Source organism: Lepisosteus platostomus, chromosome 10, assembly GCF_059453375.1.
Source record: "Lepisosteus platostomus isolate fLepPlt1 chromosome 10, fLepPlt1.hap1, whole genome shotgun sequence".
Lineage (NCBI taxonomy): Eukaryota > Metazoa > Chordata > Actinopteri > Semionotiformes > Lepisosteidae > Lepisosteus > Lepisosteus platostomus.
In genome coordinates, this window is record NC_142620.1 from 43,600,485 (window position 1) to 43,616,961 (window position 16,477).

General features: G+C 39.2%; 1 protein-coding gene across 1 annotated transcript; it reads right to left on the reverse strand.

Moving 5' to 3' along the window:
- Positions 1 to 4,334: 4,334 nt before the first annotated feature.
- On the reverse strand, positions 4,335 to 12,017 carry cnpy3 (canopy FGF signaling regulator 3). The gene is made up of 6 exons (XM_088649092.1): positions 11,758 to 12,017; positions 10,569 to 10,692; positions 9,922 to 10,018; positions 8,799 to 8,921; positions 7,988 to 8,105; positions 4,335 to 5,918 (listed from the first exon to the last, which is right to left on the reverse strand). Exons 1-6 carry the CDS (start codon positions 11,861 to 11,863, stop codon positions 5,683 to 5,685), a joined length of 804 nt encoding a protein of 267 aa, XP_088505218.1. The 5' UTR covers positions 11,864 to 12,017; the 3' UTR covers positions 4,335 to 5,682.
- Positions 12,018 to 16,477: the final 4,460 nt, after the last annotated feature.

Sequence of the window (16,477 nt, forward strand, 5' to 3'; positions counted from 1 at the left end):
CCACTGTGCTTCCCGCTTGCCAACCCTCAAACACTATAAACCAACAGGCACCCCCTAAAGGAAGTAGTACTTAACAATAACATACTAGCTGCGTGTTATTTGTGAATTGCAAACTGGATTGTTCACCTTTTGCTTTGCTGTCAATCTATGTTGTGTCTGATAAATTGTCACTTTGCTATGTATTTACAAGTGGATTACACACTTTGCGCTACCACTACATAAACTAAATTTTTTGTCTATCATAAATATAATGGAGTTTCATTTTCCGCAGTGGAATAAGGAGGTAAAATGATGAGCTCTATTATGCAATCAAGTGTCAGCTAGAGTACCTTAGGAAAAAGATGAAAATGTTTCTTGCAGTGGATAAGGAAGATGCAGTGGATTTAATGCCCTTAATGTTAATTTGTTTGCTATATATTAAATATTATATATTTAGGGGGTAAATAAACTTAGTCTTTAAAAACAGTCTACTTGAAATTCATGAGGAAGGGCCTATCTTACAGATGTTGAGAGAATGGCCCTTATTCATATATGTGATTTGCCTGTTTCTGAAATCCATGTCCACTATCATGAAGGGCAATGTAGTGAAAACTATCTTACAGTCGTGGGTGAACAGGGAGTATAGCAGTGGGCTGAGCACACAGCCTTGAGGGGTACCGGTGTTAAGGGTGACCGTGTTGGAGGTGAGGTTGCCAATCCTGACAGTCATGGCTCTGCTGGTGAGGAAGTCCAGGATCCAGCTACAGAGGATGGTATCTAGACCCATAGCCCTGAGCTTGGTAGCAGGTTTAATGGTATGATGGTGTTAAATGCTGAGCTAAACCCAATGAACAGCATTCTTGTATACAGTATGTGTTCCTTTTATCCAGGTGGGTTAGTGTGGTGTGTAGAGCTATAGAGATTGCATCCTCTTTGGAGCAGTTTGTGCAAGGAGTGTTTTTAGAATGCTGGCTTTAATGTGTGGTATTAGTAGTTTTTCAAAGTACTTCATTATGATGGGGGTGAGTGCAATAGGGCGGTAGTTGTTCAGGCATGTGGGTGCTGATTTTTTTGGTACTGGCACGGTGGTGGTGGTCTTGAAGCAGTTAGGTACAGTAGCCTGGGCCAAGGACAGGTTGAAGATGCCAGAACAGACATCAGCTATCAGCCAGGCACATGCTCTGAGTACCAGGCCAGGGATACCGTCAGGTCCAGCGGCTTTTTGTGTGTTCGCTCTTGACTTAAATTAATCACTGTGATCTGCATATTGGCTTAATTGGCCAAATTATTTTCAGGAATCTCATTTAATCCATGTCGATCCTTTGTCTTATTTTAGTGTACCATTGTGTGGCAAAGGGCAAGTCCTGCTCCTTACAGCTGCAAGGTTCCATGTGTCATTCTGGCCATGAGCATCTGTCTGTACGGAGTTTGCATGACTTTACATCACCTGCACCACTCCCCCCCGCCAACAAAAAAAAATTTCACTGCTTATTTACATTTTTCTTTTTCTTCTTGGTTCTGCTATGGAGGGGTGTCCTTTCCAGAGAAAAACAGGTCATGTGTCCTCACTTCTGCCTTGGGCCATAAGCTTTCAGGACAAACCCTGCATTGCCGTAACCCTTACCAGTGTAGATGGATTTTAGATAATGGAAGGATGAGCATAATTTATAGCTAAAGTTTCAACACTACACTGATTCACTGCCTTTCACTTGAACAGAGTTGTAACAGGCATCAAAAAGTATGAACATACAGATCTTCAATGAAATATCTGTACTATTTCAAAATACATTTAATTCTCTGCTCCAGACACATTGAACAGTCCAGCCTTGGCACCAATTAGAAATATGCCATGTTAATTATTTCATAAACTATAAGGAGGATTTGTTATTGGCGTAATTTTCTTTTGATAACATGCAAATACTCCATTTAAATATTTATGGAGTATTTATGGTTCCTTATTTTTCCTCTCAGCAGATGCAAGTATTACAATTACAAGTACGGGTTTCTTTCACTTGAAAGCGATTCACTTCTTCATGTAGTTTACTAAAGACAGCTTCTGAAGTTATATTTTCATACAACATCTTTGTCATGAAGGACTGAGAGTATGCCCCTCCTTCCTCCTCGCCCTCTCATATGGCAAGGATGTACGTCCGTTGTAGGGCACAAGAGAAAGGCACCAGTTCCAGGGATCTGGAAACAGATTTTCAGAACTGACACTTTATTGCCCTCTGCTGGACATTTTAACAAGTCGAAGTAAACAGTTCAGGTCAAAGGGTCTAATACAAATCATGAATCACAGTATCTGGGGCCAAAACTGGTCCACCTTTGCCATGACTTTGCTATCCAGATGATCTGTTGACACCAAGCAAAGAAAGAATTATTCTGAAAGGAGAATCCATTCTGTGAGCATACTGTATGAGCATGCTGTGCATTGAATAACTTAAAAAACCTGAAAAGCATTGATTAGTGCAGAATTTCTTGCCTATTCTAAAAACATTAATTTAAAGTGTTTTTGGTAAAACTTTTAGAAGACAAACTCATCTTAATGAACCTTGTTGGCTAGATTTATTATGCTTTTGAGGACAATTACAAACTGAATTAATTAGTTCTTATTAGGGTATACTTAATTATTGAATCAGCATTCCTCACTTGTTAATCAGATCTTTGTGCTTTCACAAACTTTGCACTTGAAGCTAATTATGAATACTCAATTATAGGATCATTTTCAAGTGAATTTACATACATCTTGCATAAAAATATAGGACAAGAAACAACAGTCTGCCTATCAAGGCAAGTACTGTATTACAGTGCATGTGCAAATTTACTGGGCACTCTAGAACAGGGGTTTAGAGTTCCTGTGTGGCTTACTGCTCTTAGTCATGCAGTTGGTCTAATTATTTACTTAGCTGTATTATATACTAATTTATAGTAGTAGTATAACCTTAACCTTATATAACCTTAAGAAAAATTATGGAATTTTTCTTAAGGTTTTATACAGTTGTGAATGTACTGTCTTATCAACTGTATAAACCCTGATCACCAGCAAATATCCTCATAAACGTATTTTGTGTAGAAATTTATTCATTTATTTTCACATTATTGAAATTTAAAAACACTGCTTGTATGTTTATACATGAGGAACAAATCTCTTTTTATAAATACCTTATAAGGGCTCTCAGTGGAAAATTGAAAACAGCATCAAAGATAACATCACTTTGCACACGGATTTACTTAGGAGCTGTGCTATACATTTTGTCAAACCATAAAATGTACACGTGTATCGTACCCTTTCAACTTAAAATCAATTTTTCATGTATATGACGTAATCCAAGCAAAATACGAAAACAGAAATCAAAATAAAAATAGTTTGTCAAGCAATATTTCCACAGCACAAAGAAAGGAACACAATTGACTTCTGGCTTCACAGACAGATCCAACCACGATGACACCGAATGCCACTTGTTCAGTGTTTGCACCTTGATTTTTATCAATTGCACAAAAAAAAAGAATTTCACATCTAAAAAGCATCAAAACCCTGAAAAATTAACAAATGTATAGTCTATTAGATGCAGCATGGTGGATAGGGCACTGTATTTACATTCTCAGTACACAGCTCCACGTTTGTCAGCAAACCAAATTTTTAAAAATGATGTATGAAAAAATCTGTTTGCATATATACAGATTGTGAATCACCAACCAAGGTTTCTAATTTCTAAAGATACTGTATAGAGCAATTCCACTGTGATCAGTTGAACAAGTGATGTTAAATTAAGAAATCTTGAGAATATTTAGGACTAAACTCCAAGTGCTCTTCAGCACTCAAGAACAAGAATCCTCTTAACCAAACAGTTTATTTGCTTCTCTCATCAGTACCTTACAGGAGTTGCCAATCTTTATAAACAGGTGACCTACTGTATTGGACTAGGGTCAGAGATCCCTGCCAGTATACCAGTCTATTTTATTCTATGTCACTGCATGATCCTGCAGGCTCCTTATCCAGGAATGCTGCTGTGTTGCAGACATATACACAACAATAAAATTTCAAATTGTCCCATCAATTCATTATTCTGACAGCTGAAGTAGGTAACTGGGTCAGCATGCATAGGCTGCAAAGGAACAGGTAAAGGTTTATTCCATTCAGTTTTTATTCAGGTGTGTGAAGGCTCCACAGTTGAAATGTTGTCTCTTTCCTTGTCCTTTCAGCATGGAATGAACCTTTACCTGTTCCTTTGCATTCTGACAGCTTTACTTTCTCAAACAAGTATCTAGTCCAGAACATGAACCACTGTCCAGATAATCAATGTGCAAAATGTAGTGGAAACTACACAGAAAGTGAGCATTTTAAACACAGGGTATGAGGCTACAAACAGGTAATTTATTATGAAAGAGAAGTATTTTGGTATTACTGTAGGTGCAGGAAGCCCAATTGTGAACGTGTTTTAAACAAAAACCCTCTTTACAGTAAAGCTTTTCTTTAGAGCATCAAGAAAACTTTGAAACCATACTGTTATGATAAGCCAGGATTTATATCTGGTTGGATTCTGATTAACAAAGTTAGTTTTCAAACCTGAGCATTTGTTTCGTTTAGAAACTCAATACTTTGTGTGAATTTTTGTGACTAGATGGCTACAGTGAGTTTTCAGAAAAAATTATACAGGTTAATAATCAGAAGGGAGTGGATAAATCACAGCATAATAAAACAAATCAATCTGACAGAGAGGTTATAATGGCTAAAAGTTAATTACCTTTAAAAAGTGCCAGATAAAGAAAAAGTGTTACAGCTTCTTTTGAAATATTTTTCTGGCTCCTCAATTTCCAATTTTTTTTACAATTAGCTCTTAGTCAAGTCCTGTTATTTATTACCATTTCAGAATGAGCTATCAGCTAGCACAGCAGCATGTGAAATTCCATCTACATTCCACTGCGCAATGCAAGCAGCATACCACTGTCATCATCTCAGTATAATTTAAGCAACGTAAGGATGTTTTTACCAAAAAGGTGCGGCTTGGATTTTAGACTGATGGGGAGCTGATAGGGTTCGAGGACTAATCTGGGTTTTGTCAGCATGTTTCTAGTGTTCCTACTGTATAGAACACGGGATCATCCAGTTAAGAGAAGAAACTGGACAGACTACAAGTCAAGGAACAAACCGATGCCCACACTACAATTGCTTAAGGTACAGTACAAGGGAGCACAGTACTCCAATCTGATTCTCTTTATTAGTCATATGAAAAGTTGTCCGGATTCAGGAATTTTAAAAGTGGTCCTAGCTTCAGTTTTAAAATAGTTCCTATCTGTGCTCTGGACAGAAAAGGGGGGGGGGGGGTGTTAATAACAATGCTTTTACTATTGCTGTTCACTTTGTGTTGGGCTTGCAGTGCATCTCAGGGCTAAGGAGTTTTTCAGATGTGAAACCAGTTTCAAAGAGCCTTCAGACTAGCTCAAGACACTCCATATTAGCCATGGGGCCGTCAAAGTCATTATTACAGCCTTCACCAGAAGACATACTACAATCATGTCCTTGCATATCAGCCAACATATTACTAGATAAGGGACAGCATGTTTAACAAGCTGCCATTGCTAACAGCATCAGGGCTTGAAAGGTGTATATCTGGAATCCTCACTCTGCCTTTCAGATGTCTCTGTGAAGTCCAGGAATATTTCAAACTCTTTACACACAATAGGCCCGTGCTATAGGACGCATCACAGCTCACTCTTCTCTCGGGGCAGTGGGCTTTTCTCCTGGATATCTTCATCAGACGTGAACTCGTCCCTGTCCCTTCCCTGTTCATGCTCGTCCGGCAGCTTGCTCTTCTTCTTTTTCGTCCTTTTCTTCGGCTTTCCTGCCTCTCCCTCACCCTTTTTCTTCTTCTTCTTCTTTTTCTCATCAATGGCGGCAGTTTCGCCCCTTTTCCCAATCCAGACTTCTTTCAGGCAGCCTGAAACAATCATACCAAAATTGTTTTATTCAGTGCAACTAATGAAGGTGTATTTACATGGGTCATCACAGAACCTTCAAGGGGCAAAAAAAAAAGGCAAATTTTATTCATGTTCACCTTCGTGTTGTAATGTAACATATTTAATATGCACAAAGAAAACATCTTGCCAGTTTGTATCGTGAGACTGTGGCACGAAACTGTTTATTAAGAGAGTGGATTAAGAGATCAATTATTATGTTATGCTTTTTAGTTTAAGTGAGGGACTATGAAAGCACACATCTAACTGGCTGTACATAACATCTTGTATTAATATGGAAATTTGTTACATTCTCGATATGTGTGCGTAATATTAGAGTTTCTTTAGTGTTATTTAACAAAAGTTCAATAGGCTGCCTTTCTGTTATGCGGTACAGTAGCTGGCCACTGGTAATTGTGAAATGTTTGTGGCTATTTCAGTTTTAAACAAAGAGGGCCAATTAAAACACTCAAATAGGAAAGACATTGAAGGGTCTCCTTGTCCCTGGGTTTTAGCAGCACTAAGTGCTGTTTTTGGTAAATTGATTTAGAAAAGGAAGGTCTCGTTTAACTTGTAGTCTTCAAGAAGTGTTCAAACACGTAACAGGGTCAGAACACTAACTATACAGCATGGTATATTTAGATTTACACTCAGCTATTAATGATAATTCTTATGTAGCGTATTTCATCATGAAATATTCCAAACTACTCCACATGTAGGAGGACACCCACTTGATTCTCCATTTGCCTGGATGACACGAGGCAAACTTGACGTACCATCTGCCTCTCTATACAACAGATTTGGTGGGAAGTGAGAAACCACTTCACAAGCTCAATAAAGGGGAAAACTTGGACGAGACTTTTTACCCGCCTAGGGTAGAATGTCACGAGGAAATTGTGGGGAAGTTTAATGATTAAGAAGTTAAACAGAGTTCCTAACTTGATCCAAGGGAAGAACAATGTCCCGTCGCCACATTGTGGCTCTGGTTAGGAAAACTAGACCAGAGGGAAAGTGCTACCACTGTTACTTATTTTTTGTAATAGTATAATGTGCAATGTTTTTCTTCTCTTTTTTTTTGCATTCTATTTAAATGTACAGGAGTGCTGAGTGTCCATAAAAAATTTCCCTCAGGTGACAATAAAATCTTATCTTATATCTTACAGACTGGTTTTCCTTGGGGGTCTCCGATTGACTCAATAGAGGAAGAAAGTTCAATATTAAATAGTATTAGAAGAGAGAGTCAAGAGTGTTACACAATAAGATAAATCTCCAGGGCCTGATTGATTTCTACCTATTTTGTTCTTTAGTAAACAAGATGTTACTCATAGGCCATTAACACACTTCTTCCAGCATTTGTCTCAAGACAAATGTAACACCCATTGACTGGAAAATTCCCCTTATATAAAAAGGTCAATAAGTTAACTTACATGTATGATTATAGAAACAATAATCCAAACTAGAAGATCATCGTTATAGCAGTAGGATTCAAGGAGATAATCAGCCTGGCTTTAGAAAAGGTACGACTTGTGTAACTAACTTGCTAGAGGTTTTTGAAGAGGTACTTTTCAAGAAACTCAAAGCTCTGCACAACACTACACATGACACGCAACAGAAGCAACAAAGAAAATGGGGAAAAAAAGTTTCAGACTCCGCTGCAAATGAGAAGACTAACGCCCATTGTGTGAAGCCTGGTCTACAGCAGAGTAAGTCTGATTCAGCAGGCATCCGATTAAGATCTGGACTATACTCAGAAAATAACTGCTTATAATAATCTGGATTCCAACTATTCTGTGCCTAAGTTAAAGGTTTATTCCACGTTGAAAAGAGAAGAAAGGAAACACAATGTTTTGCCTGAGTAGACTTCTTCGGGTGCGAGCCGAAATATTGTGTTTCCTTTCTTCTCTTTTCAGCATGGAATAAACCTTTAACTTGTTCCTTTGCAGCCTACCCATGCTGATGAACTATTCCACGTGAACTATTCCACACCTTATGTGTGAGCAGGAGAACCTTTTGGGACAGGGCAATGAATGTTCCTGCAGATGTGATATAGTACCTGTGTCCTGGCCTTTTAGCACGTGTTTCTCACACAGGTAGGTAGTGAGGTCTTCATCCTGATGGTGTCGGTACCACTCCTCAATGACATCCTCGTACTGCTCCACCATCACATCGCACTAGAATGCACAGATAAGTAAGCAGTTGCTATCTGTTGCTATACTAAAATGGTTTTCAGACCCAGACGTGATCAGGCCTACAGATTCTGTACAACTGTGAGTGTAGCCACACAGTCAGCCAGCCTCAGGTTACATTTAAACTCAAATCTATAAAGACATCCATGAAATATGCTTGAATGCAATTTTATCCCATGAACTCCTGCAGCTGTGATGTGCTCAAATGTGTATATAAAAAACTAAATTCTGGTCTTATAACAAACTTCCAACCCTATTGTTTTACAAGCACAATCTTAATCTTTTAGAGGGTAGGTTTGCCAAACAGCAGGACTGTCAGATGTACGATGTGTATATTCTGTGCAAGGTGGAAAACAATGTCTCTGTTTTGGTTCTTATTAAAAGGTTAATATTACATGCTTTTTCAATAACTTTTTTCAGACAAAGCACGTGCAGTACTGTATATTGACATGAAAGACAAATTCATCCGAAAAACAAAACAATCAGCCCGATATCAGAACTGTTTAATTCTTCAGCCTCAGCAAGAACAGGCATTTGTATTAACTGCTAAGTAGGATGCAATTTATTGGTAGGGTCAGGACTGTTGGCTTTTGGACACTCATACAGCTAACTGAACTTCAGCTCCTGAAAACCTCAAGGTTACATTCACAGTTTCCTGCAGCCCTTGGTGTAGCTGACCTGTTTTTTAAGGTCTGCCACTTCTGCAGAGGTCTCATTCCACAGCTCGTATGGGATATCCATCACCACCTTCACCCCTTTGTGGACCAGGTTGTGCAGCGTTGTGAAAGTCTCTGACATTCCCTGTGAATGATCAGCACACAGATATGTATTCCAGCAGAAAATTCTTACGCATGGTTACTTGGAAGGGCTATAAAATGTCTTTTCCAAAATAAAACTTGGAATGTTCACTGTAGGAATCTGCTTCATGCCCAAAGTGACATGTTCCTCCTACACAGAAATTAGTGACTGGGTTTAGCAGGCTGAGTGAAGTGATGTATTTCTGACACATTTGACATTTTCCTGTGCTTCAGAGCTTCTTTACTAAAAAAAATAATCACACTTTAAGTGCTAGGTTGTGTTCCTTCTTAACAGAACGACATATTTTTGTATTTATTCCTTGCTTTATCTAGGCTATAGGAATTGTTCTTTTGTTATTTTAACCTTGGTGTTTTATTTTCCCATTTCACTACACATCATAGCAGCTACTTTACTCACTAAGCAATTATAAACTAAACAGTTTTTGTTTAGTTTATAATTGTTATAAAACAAAAAGTAAATTATGTAATTAAAGCCCTGCCAAAGGAATTGTTATTCATGGTCACAAGAAGCAAATAAATTGGAGCAACACAATTTAGGACTTGCTCTTATAAGGGGAAGATGAAAATTACAGTGGGATGCATTTTAACATCCTAACAAACATCACTGATTCCTTCCTTTTTAGTCTTCAGATGTAGTCATGGTGACAGGATGTTTAATTACCAACATTCATGCTACATGTCATGATACTTTTTACACTGTAAAAAAATCACCAGAAACTAGTATGCACAAATTAAGGTACTATATTTTTAGACGATTTAAAGGTTAGACTAGAAAAGGGATGAAAAACCATTGCTTTTGGTTTCAGTGTACATTTAATTACTCTAAGTGACTACTTGGTGGTGGTGGAGGAGGAGGGGAGTCCCCATTACCTGTAAAGGGCTTTCAGTGGAGTGTCCAGAAAAGCGCTATAAAAGTGTAAGCAATTATTATAATTATTACTTATCCATTGGTCACATACCTCTCTCAATATCCTGTTACATACCTTAGCAAAACGGTTGCTTCCTTGCCTTTCCTTGTGCAAATTATACTCCATCAGCCTCTGGCAAATGGACTCTATGACTTCGATGAATCGGATGTCACTGAAGAACAGTACAGAAAACAGCAGACAATCCTAAGCCCAGGTGAGATAACTCCAGTATTGAGTGTCAACCAAGGATACTAAATATAAACACTGTAAGGGTTTATAACAAGACATGCAGCTATGCCAGTGACAGTGTGATCACTACTAGAGAGAAAACGAGCTCTGCAAAACTAACATCGTCAACATGCAAAGTTCCCCCCAAAACGTTCTCCTGGTTTGTGACTGTTCTTATATTTTTATTAGATCAAAAAAATTGTAAAATTTTGTACAATTTTATTAAATGGATTTTATTGAATTCCCCTATTAATAAATGTCTGAGTTCAAGGATTTTTCAAATCCCAGTGCATCTTGAGCATGTGGCAAATATACTCCTTGTTAATTGAATGTTCTGGATATTTCCTCATTTCCTTTTTATTGGAGGTCTTGTACAGTACATTGTATCCATGACAGCATGATAAAAGAATGAATGAGCTACAGTAAAACGTGCCACACAGAAAATGATAGGTTACGTGAAAAAACTAAACAAAAGTCAGCAAAATAAAGCTTACGATTTGACATATTTTATTGGAGTCCCCTTTTCATCCAAAAAACGATACTTTGTGTCAATCACTTCTTTGGTTTTCCCCGTTTCTTCAAAGGCAGACTTCATCTCCACCGACACATACTTGCACACTGTTAAGGACAAAAAGACTCTGATTGCACAAAACAACACAATTGTTTCAATTCAAAGTTTTTGAGTGTCACATCATAGTGCTGTAAAGCACTTTATCTTTATTGAAGATATAATGCTTCCTTCATATTTGTGGACAAAAATCTAAAGGATTCGACACTAAAACGCAGTATTTAAAGGGCAATGCACAGCTATCGAAAAATAATAGCACCAATTTAATCACCTGGACGGTTTTTAATAATCCTTTCACTATGTGTAGTGTCACTGTATAATGTACAATTTAAGGCATGCAATCCTTCCAGAAGCAGACTGAAAAATGAATACTAGAAACAACAAATTCTATATATACAGTATCAAGCGAAAAACACTGAAATGTTAGTAGTTAGCAGCACATGCATTGTTTTGATTTTTACTACTGCATTCGTTACCAGTTTCACTTCTGCATTTTTGAAAGGGGGAAATTCACAAATAACGTCTTCTCTAATATATAATGAATAACATTATATTAGTATATTTGCTCTTAGCTCTCTATTGGCCTCAGGGAAGCAAATCGACCTGTATTGCACGAATCGTAAAATCACCACAAAGATTGCAAACACCATTACTGTGCGCAAATGGATTCAGTAACACAATTACACACACACACCAGTCAGTAAATTAAACAAGAAAGTGCACATGAAGATCATGCAGTTTTTCCAGTGCCTGGAGAAATACTTCGGCACATTGTACATGCATTAAATAACTGAATTTGTGAGGGTGTGATTCTGTACTGTAACCCCTAAATACTGTATACAACCTAATGTTTCAATTGGTGGTGGTGGTGGTGGAGGGGAGTCCCCATTACCTGTAAAGCGCTTGGAGTGAAATGTCCAGAAAAGCGCTTTAAAAGTGTGAGCAATTATTATTATAAACAGCAAAACCGCGGTTTATCGTGCACTTTTAAACTATACATTGTTGTACAACTCAATTAACACAAAAAATCCTATTTTAATTATAACGATCAGAAAAAAGCAATAACTCGTAAATGCTACAAGCAGCAGTTCAGCTCAATACTATTCTTATCTCACCCTCGCATTTATCCGGCAGATGCACCCATTCCTCATCTTCATCTTTTTTTGCCGACTGTGAAAACGTCGTCAATACGAACAGGCCAAGGAGTGCCAAAGTGCGCATTACTGAATATTAAAAGAGAATGGCATGAAGCAAGACCGATGCGACCTTTATACTAATATGTACTTTATATATGTTTAACCAAAACTCCCCCCTCGCTGCTTTTTCCTGAATGAAACTGCTATATCCGCCTTAGCCAGAAGCTACCATGCGCAGCTGGGACTAGCCGTCCAATCAGAGGCGAAGCAGTGTCAAGCTGTGAACCAATCACAGGCCGGACAGGGAGCAGGCTCAAATTTGGCCCAAGAGAAACCATGTGATGCTGTAGGAGCAGAAATAGAAAAACGGCTTCCAGTTTCATTTATCTTTGGGGATCAAAACATTTTTGTGGGGTTTCTGCAAAAATAAGAATTGTATTTCCCAATGAAGCAAATATGTGTGTCACTGCAAAATAATTATTTAATTTTACATTCGATCGAATTGTATGTTTAGCAACAGGTGCCGAACGTTTCACTTTGTTTTCCTTTTTTCAGTACCTTTGAAAGACACTTGTCTTTCTACAGCAAAATCACATAAGCCAGATCCTATCAATACAGCATCAACGCTCCCACAGCTAACATTAAAACTGATCTCTGTAAACAACTCCCTTCTTCAATGCAACATAATGTCATGTATTATACTGTATAAAGGTGCAATATTGAATATTGCACGTGTGAAAGGGTTTTTCTTGCTTATAATTATTCTCTTCTGCAATGGACTGGTGTGCCATCCAAGATGTATCCTGCCTTGTGCCCATTTGCTGGCCTCGACCCTGCATTGAATAACGAGGTTAAAGGATAGATGAATAACGATGCACTTTATTCAGCTCAGCATGTGTTTAACTGGGTAACTGTAAGTCCTGCACCTTTTTATGCAATATTTAAACAGGTTTTTGGTTGGAATAAAAGCTATCAAAGAAAATGACTTCCTATTGAAAGAAAAACAATTCCTTAGATATTCCAGGTTCACCATTACATTACAGGTTTAACATAACATTACACCCTCTTGTAGTTTTAAATGTTATGATTTTGGAGCAAAATGTATCTAATTAAGCATATAAGTACAAGAAGTGACTGAGCTCTCAGCTGTATGAAAGGGCATTCAATAAAAAGACTTGTAGAAAAATGCCAGGATGGTTCTATCTACCTTGAAATAGCCTAGTTTCCTTAGAAATAAGAGTCTCTTTTGTCCTTTTTTAAAATGGTCACAGCATTTGTCTCAACTCAGGTTTTTGTTTATGACCAGTTCCATGTACTTGTAGTCACTGACAATTTCTACAGTCTGACCATTAATTACAGTAGGTTGGAGGGGTATTGCATTTTTTTCTCAAATCAATGGCCAGCTCCTTTGTTTTTGGAACATTAAACTGCACAGAGAGCCTGTCGCACCATTTAGTAAAGTCATTTAGAATGGGTCCATGATGGTTTTCTGGTTCCCTTAATAAGGTGCCCTGTGTGTTTGCTTTTACAATCGTTAGTTTACAGTAGGGGAGCAAAACACAGCCCTGCGGCGATCCAGTGGAAGTATAGCGAATGTCAAATAACCAGTTCCCCAATCTGACCCGTTGAGTCCTATTTGTTAAAAAGTTACTGTTTAGTTTGAAGTTCTCTGAGTTTCTGTGCAACCAACAATGGTTGTATTGTGTTAATAGTCTCTCCAGGTTTTTCATTGGAAGAGATACAAGAGCCACTGGCTTGAAGCTGTGAAGCTCAGTTGGCCTGGCAGTTTTTGGAACAGGGATAACGATGGGTTTCTTTCACAGAGAAGGGATGATTTGTAGATTTAAGCACATTTGAAAAAGCATTCTGACAATATCACACAGCTGATCTGCACAAGATTGCAGAACACTTTCACACACATTATCTGGACCTGTGCTCTTTCTCACATTCATTTTCTTAAATAGCTTACAGTACCTACCTCAGCTGGTTCAATTTTGATAGACTCTCCAGATACTGGGAGGTCAGCACTGTAAGTTGGGGGGTGGTTGTGGCTTTCATTTCAAAACGGGTGTAAAACACATTTAAATCAATTGCCAGCTGTTGATCATCCATGCCATTTAACACAGGAACAGTATTACCCTTATTCTCGTGTGTGATACTGGCCACGGATTTAATACCCTGTTATGCCGACCTTGAATCTCCCACAGCCATGGTATTTTCTATTTTTATCCTGTACTGTTCCTTTGCTTTCCTTATCTCCCTTTTGACTTCTTTCTGTGCTTCCTTCCTGAGCTCCGTGTTCTCTTGAGAGAAAACAAGTTTCTTTTTAAGCAAAACACGTTTAAGGCTCTTGGTTACCCGGGGTTTGTTATTGGATTAAACCTTAAGGCTTTTGCTAGGAATGATGGATGTCTACACAGAAGGAAATGTAATCGGAAACCACAACAGAGAGTTTGTGAATATCCTTTGATGCGTCTTTAAACACATCCCTTTGCGTGCAGTTGACACAACCCTGTAGCCGTTCAGTTCTGTCCGTGTAGCAGACGGTCATATGCTTTCTCCAAAAGCAGAAAACACATGTGGACTGGATTATCGTTCTCTCACGCACCCTCAAGCAGCTGCGCCAGGGAAAAGAGTTGGTCCACTGTTCCACGGCTAGGATAGAATCCACACTGTTCCACCTGGATCTGAGGCTCAACTACCAGGCGGAGTCTCCTTTCCAGTATCCTGGCATAGGCTTTCCCATGGAGGCTGAGGTGAGTGATCCCCCTATAGTTGGAAAACACCCTCTGGTCCCCCTTCTTAAATATAGGGACCACCACCCCAGTTTGCCAGTCCAAGGGTACTTTACCCACCTTCCATACAACATTGAAGAGGCGCGTTATCCAAGCTACCCCAAACACTGTCCAGTGCTTTCAACATCTCTGGTCACATCTCATCCACCCCCGCAGTTTTACCACTATGGAGTCCTCGGACCACCATACTGACTTTGGCAACATTAATGGGCTCCCCTGCACCAGGTATGTCTGTCACTTTCTTCTGATAGGAGGGCACGTCCACTGGGTTGAGGAGTTCCTCAACGTGTTCCTTCCACCATTCAACAATTTCCCCAAAAGAGGTCAGTACTCCCCCCTCCCTGCTTAACACACCTGAATTCAGTAATGACAAAGGTGTACAATTTCATCTTAGAAAACATTGCATTTTTAGATGTGTCTACCAGATTAAACCATACTGTTCTATGTTGAGATAAATATAAAAGTAAAAAAATGGAACGAAGGAGTTATGATCTAGAATTCCCATTTTACTCATGAAAATCAACCCTTTCCTTGTTTGGAGGTAGCCATTCTCATTGACTCCAATGGGACAAACATCAATGCTCTTCCCAGGACTATGAACAACAAAAGTATGTTATAGGTTTATTCCATGCTGAAAAGAAAAGAAAGAAAAGACATCTTTTCGGCTGTGGAGCCTTCTTCGGGTGTAAGGGATTCGGGTGTAACCTTACAGGCTCCACGCCGAAACATTGTGTTTTCTTTCTTTTCAGCATGGAATAAACCTATTACTTGTTCCTTTGCAGCCTACGCATGCTGACGCAGCTACCCACCTGAACTTCTTCAACCTACCTCTGCTGCGACCCACTATGCCTTCCTCTAAAACTTTTTCTAGATCTCTTTGTCGTTCCTTCTCTTCCTCCCTGGGCTACTTGCCCCCTTTCTTACTAAACCAGCATTCCGGCTCTTCACAGCGATCTGTTCCAAGACCAGGCTTTCTCACCACCTCCTATTCTTTTACAGATGTCGTTGTTAAAATATAATTCGTAAAGGATTTGGCCTGAAATTTAACACTTTTTCTTTTGACTCTGACACCACATAGACACACATACTCAGAGACTTCTACAACTTCTACCATTTAAAATAAATAACTCACACCTGAAGAAGGCTACACAGCCGAAATGTTGTTTTCTTTCATCTCTTTTCAGCATGGAATAAACCTACTGTATTACTTGTTCCTTTGCGTCCTACGCATGCTGACACAGCTACCCACCTGAACTGCAAAAGTATGTTGTCCATTAATGGGGAAGGCACGGCAGCTGCTTTCCAGGTCAACACTTGGGACACGATATTAAGATAAGATTACTTTATTAGCCATATACAATTTCTTGCATTAGGAATTTGTTTTTTCACATACCCCAGCTTGCTCTCCATGAGACACACAGGCGGGTAAGAGCACAAGGTCAACTGTTTATATGGCGTCCCTGGGGCAGTTGGGGTTAAGGGCCTTGCTCAGGGGCCCAACACAGTAGGATTCCTCCACCGGACACCGCATTTGAACCAGCAACCTTACAGCCACTGGCGCAGATCCTTAGCCACAGAGCCACTGCTCCACCCCTATTCCACAGAGCACATCATACTCCACGATGGCAGCAAAGGTCTGAGGACCCAGAGAGAAATCAGGTGGTCTATTCCTTCAGGGGAGGGGCTGAGAATGTGACACAGAAGTTCATTCTCATCTGAATAGTGATCTCCACCCTGCTGCCAAGAAAAGACATGCAATACCACACAACCCAAAGAACTCTGAGATCTCAAGATACCTACAGTACCTCATGACCCCAGCATGTGATCCCAGCACCCAACATCCAGCAACATCCCAGAGAGGAACAGTAGGACACACAGCACCTTCTGATAAACCACAACTCACA

Coding starts and splice junctions, on each gene's coding strand:
- cnpy3 (XM_088649092.1), bottom strand. CDS start 11,863: ATGCGCACTTTGGCACTCCTTGGCCTGTTCGTATTGACGACGTTTTCA. Junction 8,106..8,798: donor TGGCAGACCTTAAAAAACAG/GTCAGCTACACC, acceptor TGTGCATTCTAG/TGCGATGTGATGGTGGAGCA. Junction 5,919..7,987: donor GCTAAAAGGCCAGGACACAG/GTACTATATCAC, acceptor TGATTGTTTCAG/GCTGCCTGAAAGAAGTCTGG.